At 46.2% G+C, this 19,785-nt stretch overlaps 1 protein-coding gene across 4 annotated transcripts in view; it reads right to left on the bottom strand.

Moving 5' to 3' along the window:
* Positions 1 to 414: 414 nt before the first annotated feature.
* SEC24C (SEC24 homolog C, COPII coat complex component) overlaps positions 415 to 19,785 on the bottom strand; it is a 73,331-nt gene continuing 53,960 nt past the window's right edge. For all 4 annotated transcript variants that reach the window (XM_039547925.1, XM_039547924.1, XM_039547927.1 and 1 more), the window contains 9 exons: positions 16,631 to 16,801; positions 13,228 to 13,324; positions 12,782 to 12,927; positions 11,701 to 11,839; positions 10,228 to 10,346; positions 9,288 to 9,467; positions 8,267 to 8,458; positions 6,988 to 7,077; positions 415 to 3,403 (listed from right to left, as the gene is read on the bottom strand). In XM_039547925.1, coding sequence (XP_039403859.1) covers positions 3,263 to 3,403; positions 6,988 to 7,077; positions 8,267 to 8,458; positions 9,288 to 9,467; positions 10,228 to 10,346; positions 11,701 to 11,839; positions 12,782 to 12,927; positions 13,228 to 13,324; positions 16,631 to 16,801 — 1,275 coding nt within the window. In that variant the 3' untranslated portion in view covers positions 415 to 3,262. The remainder of the gene's footprint in view (positions 3,404 to 6,987; positions 7,078 to 8,266; positions 8,459 to 9,287; positions 9,468 to 10,227; positions 10,347 to 11,700; positions 11,840 to 12,781; positions 12,928 to 13,227; positions 13,325 to 16,630; positions 16,802 to 19,785) is intronic.

Here is a 19,785-nt window from a genome sequence, read left to right on the forward strand (position 1 = left end):
CATGGCCCCACTGTGCTAAGTGTTGTAGAGACGGAATAAGATGACTGTCCCTTCCCCAAAGAGCACCTTGCCTTTAAAGAAAGAGTAGATACACTGATCAGAACACTTGTAGTGATGAGAAATCCAATGTCATAGTTTAGGATGTAAACTTAGCACCCGCACAAGACAAGAAAAATTGTCTTTTACACCTACAGCAGAGAACAACAGGCTAAAAACACTGTGGGTTCTTTTTTGCCTTCCTTTGAAGCAGAAGTCCGGTGCAGTAAATCTTATGTACTTATGCCATTTCCTTCTCAGGAAACCATCCACTCATTGCACGGATATGCAAAAATCCCAGCTAAGTACATTCAAGATGGTAGATGTTGGTTCAGCTAGGCAACTTCCATAAACATTGAAAGGGGTAATCTCACAACATTCCTGCAGACACAATTTATTCCAGATAATTAATGCACAAAGCCCATCACTTATCTCAAAGTATCAGTTCAGCAGTGATTTTGGACATAACAAATATAGGAACATGCCCTCTGTAACAGACTGGAATCTCTCCAGAAAATAATGATGGGTATTTAGCAATGATTGGCTTGTTTTTTCATATACAGATTGAAGAAAAGATTATTTTCAACAGTGTTAAATGTACAATATCTATGTTTTAGGCTACAGTCAAGTGTATAGAGGAGACAATGAGATTCAAATTAAAGTGCAATGCACAGATTACAAGTTTAGCCTAGACTTGCAAGAATGCTGTTGCCAACTGCTGTGTTTAATTTGCACTTTATTTTTGGATTCAAAGAAAATCAGTAATTCTCTTGCCATCTTAATGATGGGGTACTCTGAGAAAAATGGGGTCCTTGAGATTCGAATTGTAGCTAATAATACTGTCTCAAAATATCAACTAGAATGGTTATGGAAATAGACCAAAAAGCAATCGCAATTTAACCCAGCCATCTCAGCAGAAAGGGAATGTTCTCAGCAAAATAAAGGTTCAGAAGGGGTGGAAAGTTAAACACATCCAAACAGGAAATATTAAAAATACAGAACTTGATTGGCAGCAGGTTGGATTGTGATTACCCACCTAGACCCCAGTCTTTCCCCTTCCTCCCTCCCCACCCCCAAGTATAGGGTTTGGAAAAATAATCAGCAGTGTTTATTTACTAACAATGACATAAAATACATCTTAATATATTTTTTTTATTTCTTTACAAATTAAAAGATGCATTGGAAAAAAAACAAGAGTGAAGAAAATGAAAGGTTCACTTATGAGCTTATTTCCCTCTCTTATATTAATACTAGAAATTAGTATTGTGGAAGTCTGTGGTTGCCGAGCATTGTATTCCTGGGAAGCTCTCTTCAGTGGCTTAAAAATAAAACCTCTACATTTTTGGTTGGAGGCAGTGTATGGGGTAAAAAAATGTCAGCCACATACATACCAAAAAATGCTGAAGAATTGTCTACTGCATCTTAAAGGAATTTCTTCATTACCGTTTTCATTCCCCTGTGTGTGTAGCGATACGAGAGAAGACAAAACTAGCGGCAGTAGAAGAAAAACAGATTTACACACACTGTAAATGGGACTAAAACCACAGAGCCAAGTTTTTTGTTTTAAAACAAAACAGGTCTGCACAAGGACCTTATTTTGAAAAGCCAAGTCCAGCTAAAACATGTCCTCTAACTGCATCCAATCTGTTCACCCATTATTCTGCATATTCTCCCACTTCTCCCTCCCATCTTCAGTGCTGCTGCCCCCTCACTAAATCCTGGGTGTTGTAAGAGCTCTGTCAGTGTTAAAGTAAATTACCCCCCTTTCAAAAATTAATGAACAAGCCCTTAGAATTTTGAATCTGATTTAGACTCATCACTCCTCTTTGCAGGAGTCCTCTCGTCCATCCTTACAGAGTGGAGAGGCAGAGTGGCCAGCCACAAAGTGGATGGGCTAATCTTTCTGAGGTATCTTAGGTTAACAAACAGGCTTATAAAAAATTTTCTATGCAGATGGATCAGTAAGTAGAACAGGGGGTATAAACATACAGCGTTGAAAATATTCTTTCCACTATGGCACCTTCCCAACAACTGAGGTCAAGTATTTGGTATTACCTTATGCAGCGCAGTTTAAACTCTATTCTTGTTCCTTTGCATCCCCTTCCTTGCACTCTGGGGTACAAAGCAGCCTCAAGTTTGCACCAGTAGAATTCAGATCCTTGCTTATTTGCTGTGATTCAGCCTAGTCTGAACAGAAAACGGCCACCTTGTCATCCAGATCCTGTTCCCTACAGCCCCATGTCACCTTGCTAAAAATATTTCCTACTTAAACTGAAACAGGGAGGCGGCGGGTATGATCACCATGAATAGAACAGTGTAGGTAGGCTCTAGTAAAACAAGTGAGTGACAAGAGGCCATAGAACATGGAAGGGGTAAGACGATGCTACACAGAAAAATAAGATAGGGGAGGTTGCTCTTCCCAAGGAAGGGAAGGTGGTTGCGGGGGTGCCATTCATGCCTACAGAAGGCACTGATTCTATCCCTCTCCCATTCAGCAGCTGTTGATTGTTGCTCACTCTCTTTTAAAAATTATTTATTCTACTACAGTTCTGCACAGCAACTCTTACTATAATAAAGATGTAGAGATATGGGAAGGATTTGTCCTGCTAGCCCCTGGCTCACAGCTCAGCTGATAAGTTGTTTGTTTTTAAATGAAGACTCCTGAGTCCAGAGGGCCACAAGCTGCAGTTTGTGCTCTGCATGTTGTATTGTCCTCTAAACTAGGAAGGAGATGTAAAAAAATGCTTAAGTGCTCCAACTCCCACCATCTGGCTAGATGGCCTGCCTCCTGTCCTCCCCCTCCTGGCTCCTTTTCACTCTTGGAGCATGCACGCACGCACAAACACACAGCAACGACTAGTAGTTTTGAAGAGTTATCGCTTTTTCACCCAATGTTGAATCATGTACAGTGAACTGAGAAACTACATTCATTACAACAGGATTAGCGAGCATAAGGGGGTAGATTCCTGCCAAGTACAGGAAACAATTTAGAGACAGGTAAAAGACCTGTTTCAAAGGCCTTTTCTCTGCCCTCACCAGGAAATTTTGCATCTCTCTCAAATGGGGCTGGGAGAGGTTGAAAGGATCTCTGCTTATGCAATGTGTATTAAAAATTACGGAATTATACAGGTTTCTATGTTGTCCTTCTTGAGGGAGCTGGGCCCACTGATCAGGTGGTTAGTGGAGACTGAAATGTCACTGCTGGAGTCCAGCACCACTCCCTCCTCTAGCTCAGTAGCTGCCGAATCTCCTTGTGCATATGACAGAGGAAGTCCACATATGAAGCCCCACCACTCATGCTCTTGTCCTCCACCAGAAAGTGTTTGAATAGCATCTCCAATTTATCTTCTTGCTTCACAATTATTAGCTATAAGCAAACAAAAAAGATTTGTGAGTAAGCATCAGCTAGTGATTTTGGTACATAAGAAAACATCTAAGTGAGATAAGAAGGCTGAGCAACTAAGAACTCCAGAACAAGAAATCACTGAAACCACCTACTCAGAACATCTTAATTTCTGTGACTAAGGTTAAACCTCAAGCAAGCTTAGAAGTATTAAAGTGTCCAGGGTTGCCTGTACATTAAAGGGGTTCTAGAAATTCCAGTTTTGGCTAGGTGACCAGTAAAGCAGAGGAATTCCACTCCTAATCAGTGGTCCAGTGAACAGAGCACAGGACTGGAAGTTCAGGAGACCAGAGTTCCATTTCCAGGTCAGCTACTTTAAGAAGTCACTTAATTTTTGGTCTTCAGTTTCCCCATCTGAACATGGGGACAGTGATGTTTAGTCACTTCACACAGTATTTTGGGATCTGTGGATGAAATGGACTGTATAATCAAAATACAAAAGTTATACCCAAGTGACTAAATATCCAAAATACAGGAGGACAGTAATATTAAAAAAACCCTTTTCTGTGGTCAGGGAATGTTAAGCCAGTCAGTTGTCCAGACAGAAAGCCCTGATGCTCAGCCTAACACAACACCAAGCAACAACAGGGGTGCAGCATTAGCAAACTATGTGCGTATGGTCAGGTGTGGTGCAAGGTAGGAGGCTGAGGGCAGAGCACCTCCAGCCACCTGACAAGTGCATCACTAGCCCAATGTACAATGGCTGTGTGCTCCTAACAGTTGGCTTCCTAATATTGTATTTCTTGTTTCAGAAAGCCTTTTAAAGGTTTGCTGGAGGAGGAGCAGTAATACATAGAGCCCTGCAGATCTGTGGATAGCCACATCCACGGATGCGGTTATCTGCGGACCATGTTTGTGGCTCATGGATGGACGCAGATCCAAATTCTATATCTAGAGCCCTGCGACTCAGCGGATATCCACGGACCATATTTGCAGATTGCATGCGGATAAAAAAATTTGTATCCACGCAGGGCTCTAGTAATACAATATGTTTTGCCTCCACTAGAGCCAGAGCAGAAACAAACAGGGAAAGGTTATAAATCCCCTTTTAAAAGGGATTATTTAATTTTCCCCTTATGGCTTGCGTGGAGTAGTCAGACCTTCTGCCGCCCCTCATGAGTTCTGATGCCCTTACAACAGCACTGTGAGACCCAACGGCTACTTCCATGTCTTCTTTTCTATTACAAAAGCTAAACTGAGCACCTAGTTGTTTTTACAACAGTACAGTATATAGATTTTAGCAGACCCAAGACTGGAAATCAAACATTGGTAAAGGCTCAGGCAGTGTCTCTGATGGGGAGAGGCTGTTTAAACTTGTCCTTTTCATTTCCCCTCCAAGCTTATCTGTACTGGGCATCTATAAACCTTTTATCTTAAAAATAGGTCAGGATTGCTAGGACTGCTCCTAATTCTTAAGGCTTTGAAAGCAGCTCAGCTGCCTCTGGGCTCTGAGTTCCACATCTGAGCTGGAAGTAGAAGTGATGTCCTCCTTTTGATACATCACTGCTATCACTGCTCCAGCAGCAGGACTTCACAGGAAAATCATTGCTTCACCTCCATGTAACTGATGGGTAGCTTATACCATCACTACCAAATATGGCCTAGTTACTTCCATGGGAATTGCAATAATTTACTCCATCTGCCCCATAAGGCATAATGGTTTTGGAGATGAGGTCCCAGACATGTTCATTTGAGAGTTTATGTATGGCTAGATCACCACCAGGCGGTCCAGGCTACTAGTGTCCAGTGCCATATATAGAGAGACCATAAAATCCACAGATATCCGCAGATTATTTTTGAAGATTGCAGCTTGGATTCAGATACAATTTTTTTATCTGCACAGGGCTCTACAGCACACACTCACCCAAAGGAGCAGCTGTCATCCAGCCCTCAGGCTCCAGCTCGGCTCTCTGAATCACACAGCAGTGGCAATAGTCCACTGGGCATTCTGGGAGTTGTAGTCACCAGCTTGTGTGGAAGGAGGAGGTAAGCTACAACTCCCAGAAGGAAGCGTGACTGTGTGCTCCTGTGCAGTGAGCCAAGCGCAGCATGTTAGAGCTGCTGCAGCTGCATAGGGGTGTCCAAGTCCCCCACTGGGAGGGTGGTGCTACACATAAGCGCTCAAGATTGTAGCTTTCCTGCCCAGAGCAGGGAAGGAAGTATGATGGGGCGGAGCAGGTGGTGGGAAGTCTCTAGGAAGAAGTAGGGGGCAGTTGAGGGTTTGGCACAGCCCTGCATCACTCTTGTGCAGTGACCTGTGGAGCTGTTAGAGCCTTTCAAATCCATGGACATCCATGGACAATTTATGCTGATCATGGATTGGATATGGATGCCAATTTTTGTATCCGCGCAGGGCTCTACATATTTGACTACCACTTGGGACACTGGAAGAAAGTAGAGCCCCAGCCTAACGTTAATAGTAAATGCAGTGAGCCAGAAATGCAAGGTAAGGTTCCAGCAAAACAACAGCTGTTATGCCACAGAACCTCACTGCCAACAGTATGATGATACAGACATGTTAATTTCAAGTAACAGAAGGCTGAGAACGGGTTTGATATTACAGATGAGAGTAGGACTGGTGTCACCTGCTCAGGAAAGGCAGTGGAAGGAAATTAAAGAGCCACAACCAGTGATGAGCTGCCAAAATATTAACAACCGGTTCCCTCCTCCTCACCTCATGAGGGGGTTGTGCCCCCCCCCGGGGGTCATGCCCCATCCAACCCCCCATGTTTTTTGACACCCCGCCCCGGGACCCATGACCCATCCCCCCCTTCCCTGTCCCCTGACTGCCCTTTGCAGCCCCATCCAACCCCTCCTCTCATTCTTGATGGCCCCCCGGGACCCCTGCCCCATCCAACCCCCCCTTCTCTCTGTCCCTGAGTGCCCCCACCACCTCATCCAACCCCTGCTCCTTCCTGATGGCCTCCCGGGATCCTTGCCCCCATTCAATCCCTCTGTCCCCTGCCCTCTGACCGCCCTGACCCCTATCCACCCCTCCACAACCCACCAAACACCCTCTCCCTGCTCCCTTACCACACTTCCTGGGCCGGGGCCGGGCCCGCAGGGCCCGACTCCCCGGGCCGGGGCCGGGCCGGCACCGGAGCTGCTCGGCCGGCACCGGGGCCGGAGCTGCGGTCCTGAGCTGGGCCGGGTCCGAGCCGCGCAGCCGGGACCAGCCCGAGCCGGGGGTGCTTGGCTGGGACCGGGCTGGGGTGCTCGGCCGGGGCCAGGGGGAGCCATCCCGCCGCCCCCTCGCGCCCGGCTTACCTGCCTGCTGCTTTTTTCAGGCTTCCCGCGAACATTTGATTCACGGGAAGCAAGGGAAGGGGAGGAGAAGGAGGGCGGAGCATTCAGGGGAGAGGGGGAGGTGAGCTGGGGCCAGGTGGACAGCTGCCCGAGCCTTTGTAAAATTTAAAAGCTTTTTAGAACCAGTTGTCCTGGAACAACCGGTTCTAAAAAGGCTTCTAAATTTAACAACCAGTTCTTGTGAACTGGTGCGAACCGGCTGGAGCTCACCACTGGCCACAACTAGGAGCCAAGTTCTTTACCTTCAGGTAGCGGGATCTTTGTGCCTGGAACATGTCAATGATGGATCGCACTCTCTTAGAGAAGGGGTTTTCCAAGACTGGCAAGGTACTCTGGAATGCAAAAGACCAGATCCCCATTACACACACAGAATTACAATAGTGTCAATAACCAATTTTGCTGCTTTCTCATAACACATAGGTAAAAGTCCAGGCTTTCAGGCCAGTCCAGCTACTTGCTAGCTAGGAATAGGTGAAGTCATTGGAAAGACTATTTTAAAAATGAGATTGTTGAACAGAGGACAGAAATACAGAACTATTACCCCATTTGCCTGGCACATACTGGCAGTGTTCTCCTCACTGAATGGCTTGGTCAGATAAGCTATAGAGTAACTTGCCCAGCTAGGCAAGTGGCTAGAAATCAGACTGAAGGAACTCCAAGTGAATAGTTTAGGTATATCTAGCCTCTTAACTGTCCTTACGTGACCAGCTAGGTAAAACAAGCGAATAACACGTTAGCCAGAAGGAAGGTCCTGGGTTTAAAGACAGTGAAATGGGCTTGAGGTCTCACCTAGAACACAGCATATGACCATATTATTGGCCACCTTGCTCCAGGCATGGATGTGTTCTTCTGAGTCCAGATCAACCTTCACCTATTTGTGCTAAAAGGGAGCTCTAATCACCTCAGAGGCACTGTCTCCCCCAGACTCCAGAGGTCTCTGTGCAGTCCAGGGAAGGAGTGGGCAAGCTACTTATTGGTCCTCCTCTGGCCCAAACTTACCAGGAAAAGCCAATACATCCCCCGGCAGTAGAACTTCACTGCTAGGGAGCCAAGGGCCAAAGCGGGGGTACAAGTTATATACAGATGGCCCTGGCCTGTCACAGCCTCCTAGGATCTGCCAGACTGGAGGGTGGGGAGACAGGTCCTGCTGTTAGTAAGCCCCTTCCCACACTCCTCAAGGGATGCAGTGGGAGAATCTCTGCAAAAGACTCTTAAGATTTCCAAATAAAAAACATCTCTTTCAGTCTCACGCATGTGGCAACAAGGGGACGATGTGGCCCCATACTGGGCTTTAGCCAGCTTTCCCAAACTTGCTTTCATGAACAGGGATGTAAGTAGAGAGTTCTGAAGCTGATGTTCATGCCAGCTAAATCAAATGGATAAAACATTCCTATGAGCGACAATGAAAGTGCTCAATGAGATTTTAGGATGATGACCTTCTGAGCTGGATGCTCATTGCTCCAATTATTGGGAGTCATGCACACATCCTCCCCCTAACCTGCTCCCCACTATCCAGCTCACCAGAGTGCTGCTGATGTGGTTGAAGGATGACACTCCAAAGAGGTTCTGGATCAGGCCCTGCTGTACATTCACTCCTACCCACACAAAGATGTTCAGTCCATTCTCTAGCAGGTACATGTCGCCCTTAGAGAGTCGCTCTTCAGAGTTCCGGATTGCTGCTGGCAAGGTGTCGCTGTCAACATCTACTTTGGTCTGTTCAAATATTAAATGAATCGAGCCCCTCGTTAGACATTCTTACTTAGTAAATGTTTAGCTGTGAATTACAAATGTTACAGAGCAAGGACTACATGGATGCCCCTAAGTCTTGCAAGCCACACCAATTCCTGCCCTAAGTTTCTCTGACTCATCAGGTACCTGCTCATGCATTTCCTTCTTCTAAAAAAAAGGTCATCAGATCATGTACCAATCTGCAATGCTGCACCAATTGGGAATGAACTGCACTATTAGCTATAACATCTTTCCTACTGAGTATGGTGTGAAACAGACTAGAGACGATTTACTGCTAATGAGACCAGATGGGCCTCATGGCCTAGCAGCAAAACTCCGCAATCCCAATACTGACCCCTGGGGTGGGAGTGCATTCTGCAGCTAGTGTTACTCCAGGGGGCTTCCCATTTAATTAAGGAGCAGCGTCAGAAAAATCCCAATCCGTCCTCCTAGGTTGGAAGGATTGTGGTTGTCATGTAGGATTACAAGGATGCAGCAAGAGGATTTTCCAGGCTGCAAAAGAGCACATAGGACCCCGCTCACCCATTCCCACCGGGTAGGAGGAGGATTAAAAACCTTGTCAAATCCAGTTGTGTGTGGTAATAAACAAAATTTATGGTATTAAAAAGGCACCTGCTGGATGGCACATCTCAACTCCTCTCCCACAGAGCTCTTACATCTCACAAGGAAATGTTATTCTTCTGGGGCGGGGGGGGGGGGGGCGGGAGGAGAGGAGAGGAGGTGGAGTCTCTGGAATGAAGACTACTCGTGGCGTGTAACAAGGCTTGAATGTACTCAGAACAGAAGAACTTACCAGAGGCAAAAGCCTGGGGTAAAAGAAAACGTTTGTTTCTGCTACATCCATGGAGCTGACTAACTGGCGGATGTAGGCGCGGTCATCAGTGGTGACTTCTGCCCCAGGCTGCAGGACATCACTCTTCAACACACAGTTCAAGTACACAGGAAGCAACTTCATGCATTCAGGGAGGATCAGCTACAAATGGCAAGATGGGGAATAAAGAGATAGAAGTTAATCAGCCATCTCACTGAATGAGACAGTAGGTAATTTCAATGACCACCAAAAAAAAAAAGAGAGGGAAACTTAGAAAGGAAATCGCAATGGATCACAGTTACAATTCCTTAGAATTCTAGAGCCTATTAGTTTTCACATTGTGTAGTTCATTCAGACAGGAAAACTCTTTGGATCATTATGGCATCCTTAGTTCTTTAAGATGTCTGATGCTAAGATTCTGACACCCACCCTGTGGTTCTCTTACATCATAACAGTGCTTGAGAAATACTGTAGTAGCAGAGCCATACAAAGGAAGCTTGCCCAACACTGGAATAAATCTGAAGAGGCTCCACACAAAACATTTAAAAGATCCATGATTAAACTAACATACTGAAGTGTTATGCCATTCAAAGAAACCTAGTATCTAAGGAATGGGATTCCCTGCTATGGAGGCCTCTATTTAAGAAATCAAGTATCATGTAAGGTACCGGCTGCTAAGAATCACAGGGCTTGAGATATTATACGTTTCTCCTGAGGAGGTGGTGACTGGTGTGCCTCAATGTCAGGAAAGTCTACCTGAGAAGTCGCTCTGAACAGAGCTTCTCTTCCAAGCTATCTGGTTATATTTCTGCCCCCAGCTGCTAAGTAAAGCACTCCACCCAGATTAAATGGGATGGGAGGAGTTCCCGCCTCAAATTGAACCTCCAAAAGCTGCCATCCAAACTAAACCACAAGCAATCACCTGGCCAGCAGAAGAGGGGCTAGCACAGTTTTTTCGATAACATGCCAGAATCTGTGCGCACTGGTTGATCAGCGTGTCTCGCACTGTCTTGACTGGATTATTCAGAACCCCACGATACGCTGCACAGGAAGGCATGAAAAAAAAAAATCAGTAGGGATGTTAAATCATTATTAATGACAACATTTAACTTATAAAATGGTCTAAAATCTTTACTGTAGCCATGCGTAGAAACCTAGAGCAACCTCAGATGGTTTACATTATAGAATTAGTTATACTTCATTTTCTAACTTTGTGGGAAAAAGTCTACACATTCCTACCAGAAACTCAAACATCTCCCCACACACACCTTCAAGGCCCTGCAGCACGGCCAGCCACACTTCTGGGCAAGGACAACTGGTGAGACTCCTTGTAGAGCCTGGCAATGCCATTCCCTAAGGGGACAGCAGAGGTCACTGTGGAATGCAAGTGACCCTCTCTTCCTCTTGGAGAGGAGAGCACAGATGGCTTCTGCAGTGCCCCAAACCCTATTTAATTTGTATACTTTTAATACATACTGTTTTGGCACTATGAGGATGTTCATCGGTTTAACTACTGTGACCTGGGTGTGGGAGCAACTTCATGTTTTTCCATGCCTGGAGCAGAGGAACTCAGGAACATTAAAGGGGGAAAAGCACTTTGGTTCCAGGAGTGGACATATGCAGGTGGCAATAGCTACACACATACACATGCCTCCTTCTGTTCAGCCAGCCCACCGACCAGTATTGGCATCTGACTCAACAGGCAGCAAGGCTGTGCCTTCTGTCTGCCCTCAGTCCAGACAAAGAGTACTATGATCACAGCTGTCTGTGGGAGGGAAAAGACTGTAGGAGCACAAGGATTTGAAAACTCCAATGACCACCTGCCCAAGTCTTTCGTGCAAGAAGGTAAAAAAAACAAGTGCCACTAGCTGTGAAAGAGAACTATAAAGTAAACGTTTAAAATGAAATATACACAGGTTGAGAGGGAAGGTACTGTACATCTGAGGTCAGGCTTGGGTTTTGGGGGGTTACAGATATCGTTTGCAAGGATGAAAAGATATATACATATCGCATAACCGGCATAGACCCAGATTGGGGTGCAAGGGTTTTTAAAGTGTCAGTGAATAACTGGGCTCAGGTTCGCCACCCATGGGATGAATAAGGAGTCCAAGTCAGTATCGGTGGAGCGGACAGGTACATGGGTGGGATGCGTCCGTTGGTCCCTCAGGGAAGGAAGTGGGTTATTTCCCTGGTCGGCTGTCTCAATTACTCAGTGTGGTATTGGCGGTGTCCGGTGATGTGTTCGGTATAAATGTCTCTGGACCACCTGATGGTGTCGGACACCATGAGCTGTCTCATGAGCCGGGCGTAGCATTGCCCGACCCCACACGCTCTCAGAACCGGCTCGTTGTGGGGGTCCCGTAAGACTAGCACTCTCTCCAAGACAGTCTCTTACCAAACTTAGCCAAGAAGTTGATGAGTGTGTCTGTCTCGCAATTCCGGTAGAGGTCAGCAAGTTGCGTGCAACAGTTCAGGGAGAGGTTGTGAATGCGGAGTCGTCGCTGTCCTGCACAGTTTGTGTACAACAGAGCACACTATAAAAGAGACGTACAGAATGACAGAACAGTTAAATAGAACAGTCCTGCTACAGTAAGCAAATCAGCACATCCCATTTTGTTAACATCCGACCCTTTGATCTAGAGTGTAACCTCAGGTTAGCTACCTGAGCCTGAGAAAGGGGAGGTGATTTAGGGTTTGGCCTGCTGTACCCCAGAACTAACTGTCCATCGTTCCTTTTGTTGAAGAGCTAGTGGTTTTTCAACCAACCACTGTGCCTCTTCCTTCCTATATAAAAGCTTTCATATGGTGCATTAGAAGGCACTTAACACTATCAAGTCCCTCCCATGTGTGAACTTCCACTATTCCAAACAAGGCTTGGATAGCTGGACAGACAATTAAGATGATAGTATCCTAGTTTTAAAGGATTTACAATCAAAGCCAAGAGCATATAGACAAAGAATAGGGGATAAGAGGCAATAAACAGAAAGACTGAGCTTCTTTATAGTTCCACATATTGGGGGAAATCTCTCTGTAGGGAAGACTGGCTTAGAGAGTCTTGGAAAATGTATTGCCCGGAGGGCTTTGAAGAGGAGGTAGAATGGGCGAAAGACCCAAGAGAAACAGCTAGCTGTGTGGCTTGGGCAAAGAGGCAAGGAACTGCTTGTGAAAGTTTCACCATGAGCCAATGAGGGAGGATGGAAGATTTGTTCTTTCAATAGGCCATCAGCATTGAAACTGGAGGGCACCTCAGTCAAGTCTAGCAGAGCCCCTCAGCAATGCAGACATATAGCCCAGTGTATGAACAGCTGAGAAAGTGATTTTAATTCCAAGTTACACAGCTTGTAGCAAGTTACACAGGTGGATGCTGTCACTCCAAAGATCTCCTGTATCTCCATCTGGAGAAGGTTTAGTAGCATGCCAGCACATTTTTTAGTTTGAAAGTTCTCACCCACTCCCTTCCCTGTCTTCTGCCTCACCTGAAGAAGCGCCCCACTATCTTCACTCAGTTTGTCATCATGTCTGAATTCCACTGTGATGGTTTTATCACAGTCCAGACCCGCCAGCTCCACATCCGTCGTGTTGCTCATGTAGAAAGCTCCAAAGAAGTCCGTTGCTCGAATACCTGAAAGGAAAAAAAGGACACTCAAAGGTGAACAAGCCACATTTTATAGCGGAGTAGTCTAGCAGGCAGCATTTGGGAAGGTGCGGCAACCTTGTCTATCAGGGACACTAAGTTACCTTGAGATCTCTTGCTTCAGCTTTTCATTCAGTTTTGCCATAATCCCATGGATTGTAGAGCTTTACAAGGGCAGAGTCCACAGCCTAACCTCGGTATGTTCCAGGCTTTGTGTGTTTATGACCCTTCCCACTCCCTACATGTTTACTGGCCAATTTATTAAGTCTAGACAGTGCAAATACCCACCCGTGCTTGTGCGCACCCTCATCACAGCATCAAATCCCACTTCCTTTTGGACATCTTTGCGCAAGTCATTCAGGAACCGCTCTTGGTCTGTCTCCAGCTAGAACACAAAGCTCCAAGTCAGGACTGACACACCACTTCTTTCAAAGCTTTCTAGTGAGTAAAAAATACCAAACTAGCATGTTAAAAATCCTAGTCTATATCCATATTATTTCAAAATGTGGGTAGGGAACCCCACTCCATACAAACTACTGGTGACCATTGCACCAATGACTGCTAGTGAGAGGGATTCAGACAACCTTTACCACAGAACGCCACTGGGAATATCTACACAAGATGAGAGGAGCAGAACTCTGGCCTGGTCTACACTAAGCGTTTAAACCGGTTTTAGGAGCGTAAAACCGATTTAACGCCACACCCGTCCACACTGAGAGGCCCTTTATATCGATAAAAAGGGCTCTTTAAATCGATTTCTGTACTCCTCCCTAACGAGAGGAGTAGCGCTAGTATCGGAATTACCATATCGGATTAGGGTTAGTGTGGCCGCAGATCGACGGTATTGGCCTCCGGGTGGTATCCCACAGTGCACCACTGACCGCTCTGGACAGCAATCTGAACTCGGATGCAGTGGCCAGGTAGACAGGAAAAGCCCCGCAAACTTTTGAATATTTCCTGTTTGCCCAGCGTGGAGCTCCGATCAGCACGTGTGGCGATGCAGTTAAAAATCAAATTAAAGAAAGAGCTCCAGCATGGACCATGCGGATGTGATTGCTGTAAGGGCAGGCAAATCTGTTCTATCAGCGCTCCGTTACAGAAGACGAAATTCAAAATCATTTAAAAAAAATCTCCAGACGCCATAGCAGGGACTCAGCGCACTGCTGCGTGACAAGCGTAACGGAAAGCCAAAGAATCAAATGGACGCTCATGGACTGGAGGACTCAAGCTATCCCACAATTCCTGCAGTCTCCGAAAAGCATTTGCATTCTTGGCTGAGCTCCAAATGCTTCTAGGGTCAAACACAGTGTCCGCAGTGGGTCAGGGCATAGCTCGGCAATTTACGCACCCCCCCACCCACCCCCAGAAGTGAAAGGGAAAACAATCCTCTCTTGACTCTCTTACATGTCACCCTATCTTTACTGAATGCTGCAGATAGACGCGATGCTGCAGCATTCAACACCAACATCCTTGCTCCCCCCCCGCCATGGGTGGCTGATGGTACAATATGGCTGATATCCATCGTCATCATCAGCCTATTGGCACATGGGGCAGTGCAAAAGGACTGGTAACCATGCCGACTAGCATCAGTTAGGTCGATCAAGGGTGCCTGCTCCTAATTTTTCCTGGTAGATGGTGCAGTATGGCTGGTAACTGTCTTCATCATAGCAACAGGGGGCTGAGCTCCATCAGCCCCCACCCTTCATGTGTAAAGAAAAGATTCAATTGCCCCTGGACTAGCAGCGGGATGCTGGGCTCCTCTCCTCCACACTGCTTAATGTCCTGTCTGGACTATCATAGCAGCTGGAGGCTGCCTTCCACTCATTTCTCACTAACAAGTCACTGTGTCTTATTCCTGCATTCTTTATTACTTCATCACACAAGTAGGGGGACAATGCTACGGTAGCCCAGGAAGGCTGGGGGAAGAACGGAATCAACAGGTGGGGTTGTTGCAGGAGCACCCCCTGTGAATAGCATACAGCTCATAATTTCTGCAGGATCTGACACAGAGCAGCTGTGCTCTCTGGTTCTATGATACAGTGGTTCTCTAGTACACTTGCCCATATTCTAGGCAGGACTGATTCTATTTTTAGATACCAAAAAGGAGGGATTGACTCGGAGTCATTCCCAATTTTGGCTTTTGCACCCCTGGCTGATCTCAGCCAGGGGCACTTATGACAGCAGCAAATGGTGCAGTGCAAAAGGACTGGTAACCATGATCATCTTATTACCAATTTATGGTATGGTAGATGGTACAGTATGGCTGGTAACCATCTCTGCTGTCATGCAAAAGCAAAAGCATGCTGCTGTGTAGCGCTGCTGAATCGCCTCTGTCAGCGGCATCCAGTACACATACGGTGACAGTCACAAAAGGCAAAACAGGCTCCATGATTGCCATGCTATGGCATCTGCCAGGGCAATCCAGGGAAAAAAAGGCGCGAAATGCTTGTCTGCTGTTGCTTTCCCAGAGGAAGGAGTGACTGACGACATTTACCCAGAACCACCCGCGACAATGGTTTTTGCCCCATCAGGCACTGGCATCTCAACCCGGAAATTCCAAGGGGCGGGGGAGGCTGCGGGAACTATGGGATAGCTACGGAATAGCTACCCACAGTGCAACGCTCCAGAAATTGACGCTAGCCTCGGACCGTGGATGCACACCACCGATTTAATGTGTTTAGTGTGGCCGCGCGCACTCGATTTTATACAATCTGTTTTGCTAAACCGGTTTATGTAAATTCGGAATAATCCCGTAGTGTAGACGTACCCTCTGACTAAGAGTTTCTGCAATCCGCTGTGATGGAAATAGAAATCTCTGGCCACTGTACACCACATATAGAGGGTTACAGTCAGTTTCTGAAATGTTGAATCCCTGATATAATGTAATATGAGATTTTCAGGACATGGCAGATTTAGGCCCAACTATAGACAAGTTTCATGATGTGAAGCCTGAGACATTCTATACAACACTCATTTCAGAGCACAACACTTGATCCAGCTCATCTTGACAAAAGAAGCCATTAAGTGTCTATTTGGAGACCTGCCAAAACCCTTTGCAGTTTCCCTCTTCCTTAAGAGCTGCCTGAAGAATATGAACTTGTTCCCTATACCTCCTGTGCAGTTTGCCTTCCAGATTCTCCCCATCTCTGCCACAAACATTATATCCATTTGGAATGAACATCTATTATGAATGAAGCTTAATTTAACCTCGTAAGTAAGCCTTAGACGTACATTTTCACAATGCAGAAACTTCACCACTCATCTTAACTGCAGAGCATTCTGATGTTTTAACTTAAAAGCAAAGCTTTCTCCATCTGGTAATTTAAGGAAGATACCTGAACTAGCCCAAGTTGGAATGCTAAGTGTCTCTATGCAGCCAGCACTGCTGGGAGATTCTGCCCTGTAGGCAATACATTGGGATGACTGTTATAGGGCTGATAATGTTCTTCACTTTTTATTAGCCTTTTCTTATTGTTAAGAAACTATAGAGCACAGGTTCATTTTTGCCCTTGGTACAAATAAGTCAGAAATATAAAGCAAACAAAACCACGTAAGTTATAATCTTGAGTTTCAAGTACAAACCAAGATCCTCACTAATGGCCCATATCCCATGAAAGAAGACAGGCAACTAAGTGATGTTTTTTTTCACCTGTATAGAACAGGTGCTAGCCTGACCCAAGAAAGCACTTACCTGGAAATAGGCGTACTTATAAATGGTGCCACCTGTCTGGTAAGGAACCACCCCCAGTGTTGCCACATCCAAATATTGGTTTGGAAAAAGGAACAGATCTACACAGCAGCCCTGGGCCACACAGTCCTTGGCCAAGTTGCTGTAGAAGCTTGTCTGAGGCTGAAACAAAGTCTAGGGAGGACAGATGGAGTACAGAGATTGAAAGAGAGTGGAAAAAAAGGGAACATGAGACCAATGTAACTGCTACAGACAACATACATACTTTTTCAGTGCATTAAGGTATACGAGGCACCTTCCCACCTAGGATTAAATAGGTACTAGGTGTAAACCTTCTACAATGATGGTGCAGAACTTTTTAGTTATACAATTATTCTCCCCCCTCCTTGGGTCCCTCTTGTCCCCGACACAGAAGCATTTTCTGTCCTTATAGTTAACACATACTCAGTTCCATATGGCAACCCAAGGGGAATAGCCATTACATAGAAGATTTTCAGTTAGCTGCTATGGAGACTTTACATCTCTTCTTGATTCTTTGACCATGGGATGGTCTTCCAAGAAGAAGGATTGCTAGGCAGAGACGGGCTCCACCTCACAAAGAGAGGGAAGAGCATCTTTGCAAGCAGGCTGGCTAACCTAGTGAGGAGGGCTTTAAACTAGGTTCACCGGGGGAAGGAGACCAAAGCCCTGAGGTAAGTGGGGAAGTGGGATTCCGGGAGGAAGCACAAGCAGGAAACTGCAAGAGGGGAGGACTCCTGTCTCAGACCGAGAAAGCGGGACAATCAGTGAGTTATCTTAAGTGCCTATACACAAATCCAAGAAGCCTGGGGAACAAACAGGGAGAACTAGAAGTCCTGGCACAGTCAAGGAATTATGATGTAATTGGAATAACTGAGACTTGGTGGGATAACTCACATGATTGGAGTACTGTCATGGATGGATATAAACTGTTCAGGAAGGACAGGCAGGGCAGAAAAGGTGGGGGAGTTGCATTGTATGTAAGAGAGCAGTATGACTGCTCAGAGCTCCAGTATGAAACTGCAGAAAAACCTGAGAGTCTCTGGATTAAATTTAGAAGTATGAACAACAAGGTTAATGTCGTGGTGGGAGTCTGCTACAGACCACCAGACCAGGGGGATGAGGTGGACGAGGCTTTCTTCCAGCAACTAACAGAAGTTGCTAGATCACAGGCCCTGGTTCTCATGGGTGACTTTAATCACCCCGATATCTGCTGGGAGAGCAATACAGCAGTGCACAGGCAATCCAGGAAGTTTCTGGAAAGTGTAGGGGACAATTTCCTGGTGCAAGTGCTGGAGGAACCAACTAGGGGCAGAGCTTTTCTTGACCTGCTGCTCACAAACAGAGAAGAGTTAGTAGGGGAAGCAAAAGTGGATGGGAACCTGGGAGGCAGTGACCATGAGATGGTCGAGTTCAGGATCCTGACACAAGGAAGAAAGGAGAGCAGTAGAACAGAGACCCTGGACTTCAGAAAAGCAGACTTCGACTCCCTCAGGGAACTGATGGGCAAGGTCCCCTGGGAGAATAACATGACGGGGAAAGGAGTCGAGGGAAGCTGGCTGTATTTTAAAGAAACCTTATTGAGGTTGCAGGAACAAACCATCCCGATGTGTAGGAAGAAAAGTAAATATGGCAGGCGACCAGCTTGGCTCAACAGTGAAATCCTTGCTTGTCTTAAACACAAAAAAACAGCTTACAAGAAGTGGAAGATTGGACAAATAACCAGGGAGGAGTATAAAAGTATTGCTCAGGCATGCAGGAGTGAAATTAGGAAGGCCAAATCATGCTTGGAGTTGCAGCTAGCCAGAGATGTTAGGAATAACAAGAAGGGTTTCTTCAGATATGTTAGCAACAAGAAGAAAGTCAAGGAAAGTGTGGGCCCCTTGCTGAATGAGGGAGGGAACCTAGTGCCAGAGGATGTTGAGAAAGCTAGTGTACTCAACGCTTTTTTTGCCTCTGTCTTCACAGACAAGGTCAGCTCCCAGACAGCTGCACTCTGCAGCACGGTATGGGGAGGAGGTGACCAGCTCTCTGTGGGGAAAGAAGTAGTTCGGGACTATTTAGAAAAGCTGGACGAGCACAAGTCCATGGGGCCGGATGCACTGCATCTGAGGGTGCTAAAGGAGTTGGCCGATGAGATTGCAGAGCCATTGGCCATTATCTTTGAAAAATCATGGCGATCGGGGAAGATCCCGGATGACTGGAAAAAGGCTAATGTAGTGCCCATCTTTAAAAAAGGGAAGAAGGAAGATCCAGGGAACTACAGGCCAGTCAGTCTCACCTCAGTCCCTGGAAAAATCATGGAACAGGTCCTCAAGGAATCAATTCTGAACCACTTAAAGGAGGGGAAAGTGATCAGGAACAGTCAGCATGGATTCACCAAGGGCAAGTCATGCCTGACTAACCTAATTGCCTTCTATGATGAGATAACCGGCTCTGTGGATGAGGGGAAAGCAGTGGATGTGCTATTCCTGGACTTTAGCAAAGCTTTTGATACAGTCTCCCACAGTATTCTTGCCAGCAAGTTAAAGAAGTATGGGCTGGATGAATGGACGGTAAGGTGGATAGAAAACTGGCCAGATGGTTGGGCTCAACGGGTAGTGATCAATGGTTCCATGTCTAGTTGGCAGCTGGTATCAAATGGGGTGCCCCAAGGGTCGGTTTTATTTAATATCTTCATTAACGATCTGGAGGATGGTGTGGACTGCACCCTTAGCAAGTTTGCAGATGACACTAAACTGGGAGGAGTGGTTGATACGCTGGAGGGTAGGGATAGGATACAGAGGGACCTAAACAAATTAGAGGATTGGGCCAAAAGAAATATGATGAGGTTCAACAAGGACAAGTGCAGAGTCCTGCACTTAGGACGGAAGAATCCCATGCACTGCTACAGACTAGGGACCGAATGGCTGGGCAGCAGTTCTGCAGAAAAGGACCTAGGGGTTACGGTGGACGAAAAGCTGAACATGAGTCAACAGTGTGCCCTTGTTGCCAAGAAGGCTAATGACATTTTGGGTTGTATAAGTAGGGGCATTTCCAGCAGATCGAGGGATGTGATCATTCCTCTCTATTCAGCACTGGTGAGGCCTCATCTGGAGTACTGTGTCCAGTTTTGGGCCCCACACTACAAGAAGGATGTG

Source organism: Mauremys reevesii, linkage group 7 (genome assembly GCF_016161935.1).
Source record: "Mauremys reevesii isolate NIE-2019 linkage group 7, ASM1616193v1, whole genome shotgun sequence".
In the NCBI taxonomy this organism is placed as follows: domain Eukaryota; kingdom Metazoa; phylum Chordata; order Testudines; family Geoemydidae; genus Mauremys; species Mauremys reevesii.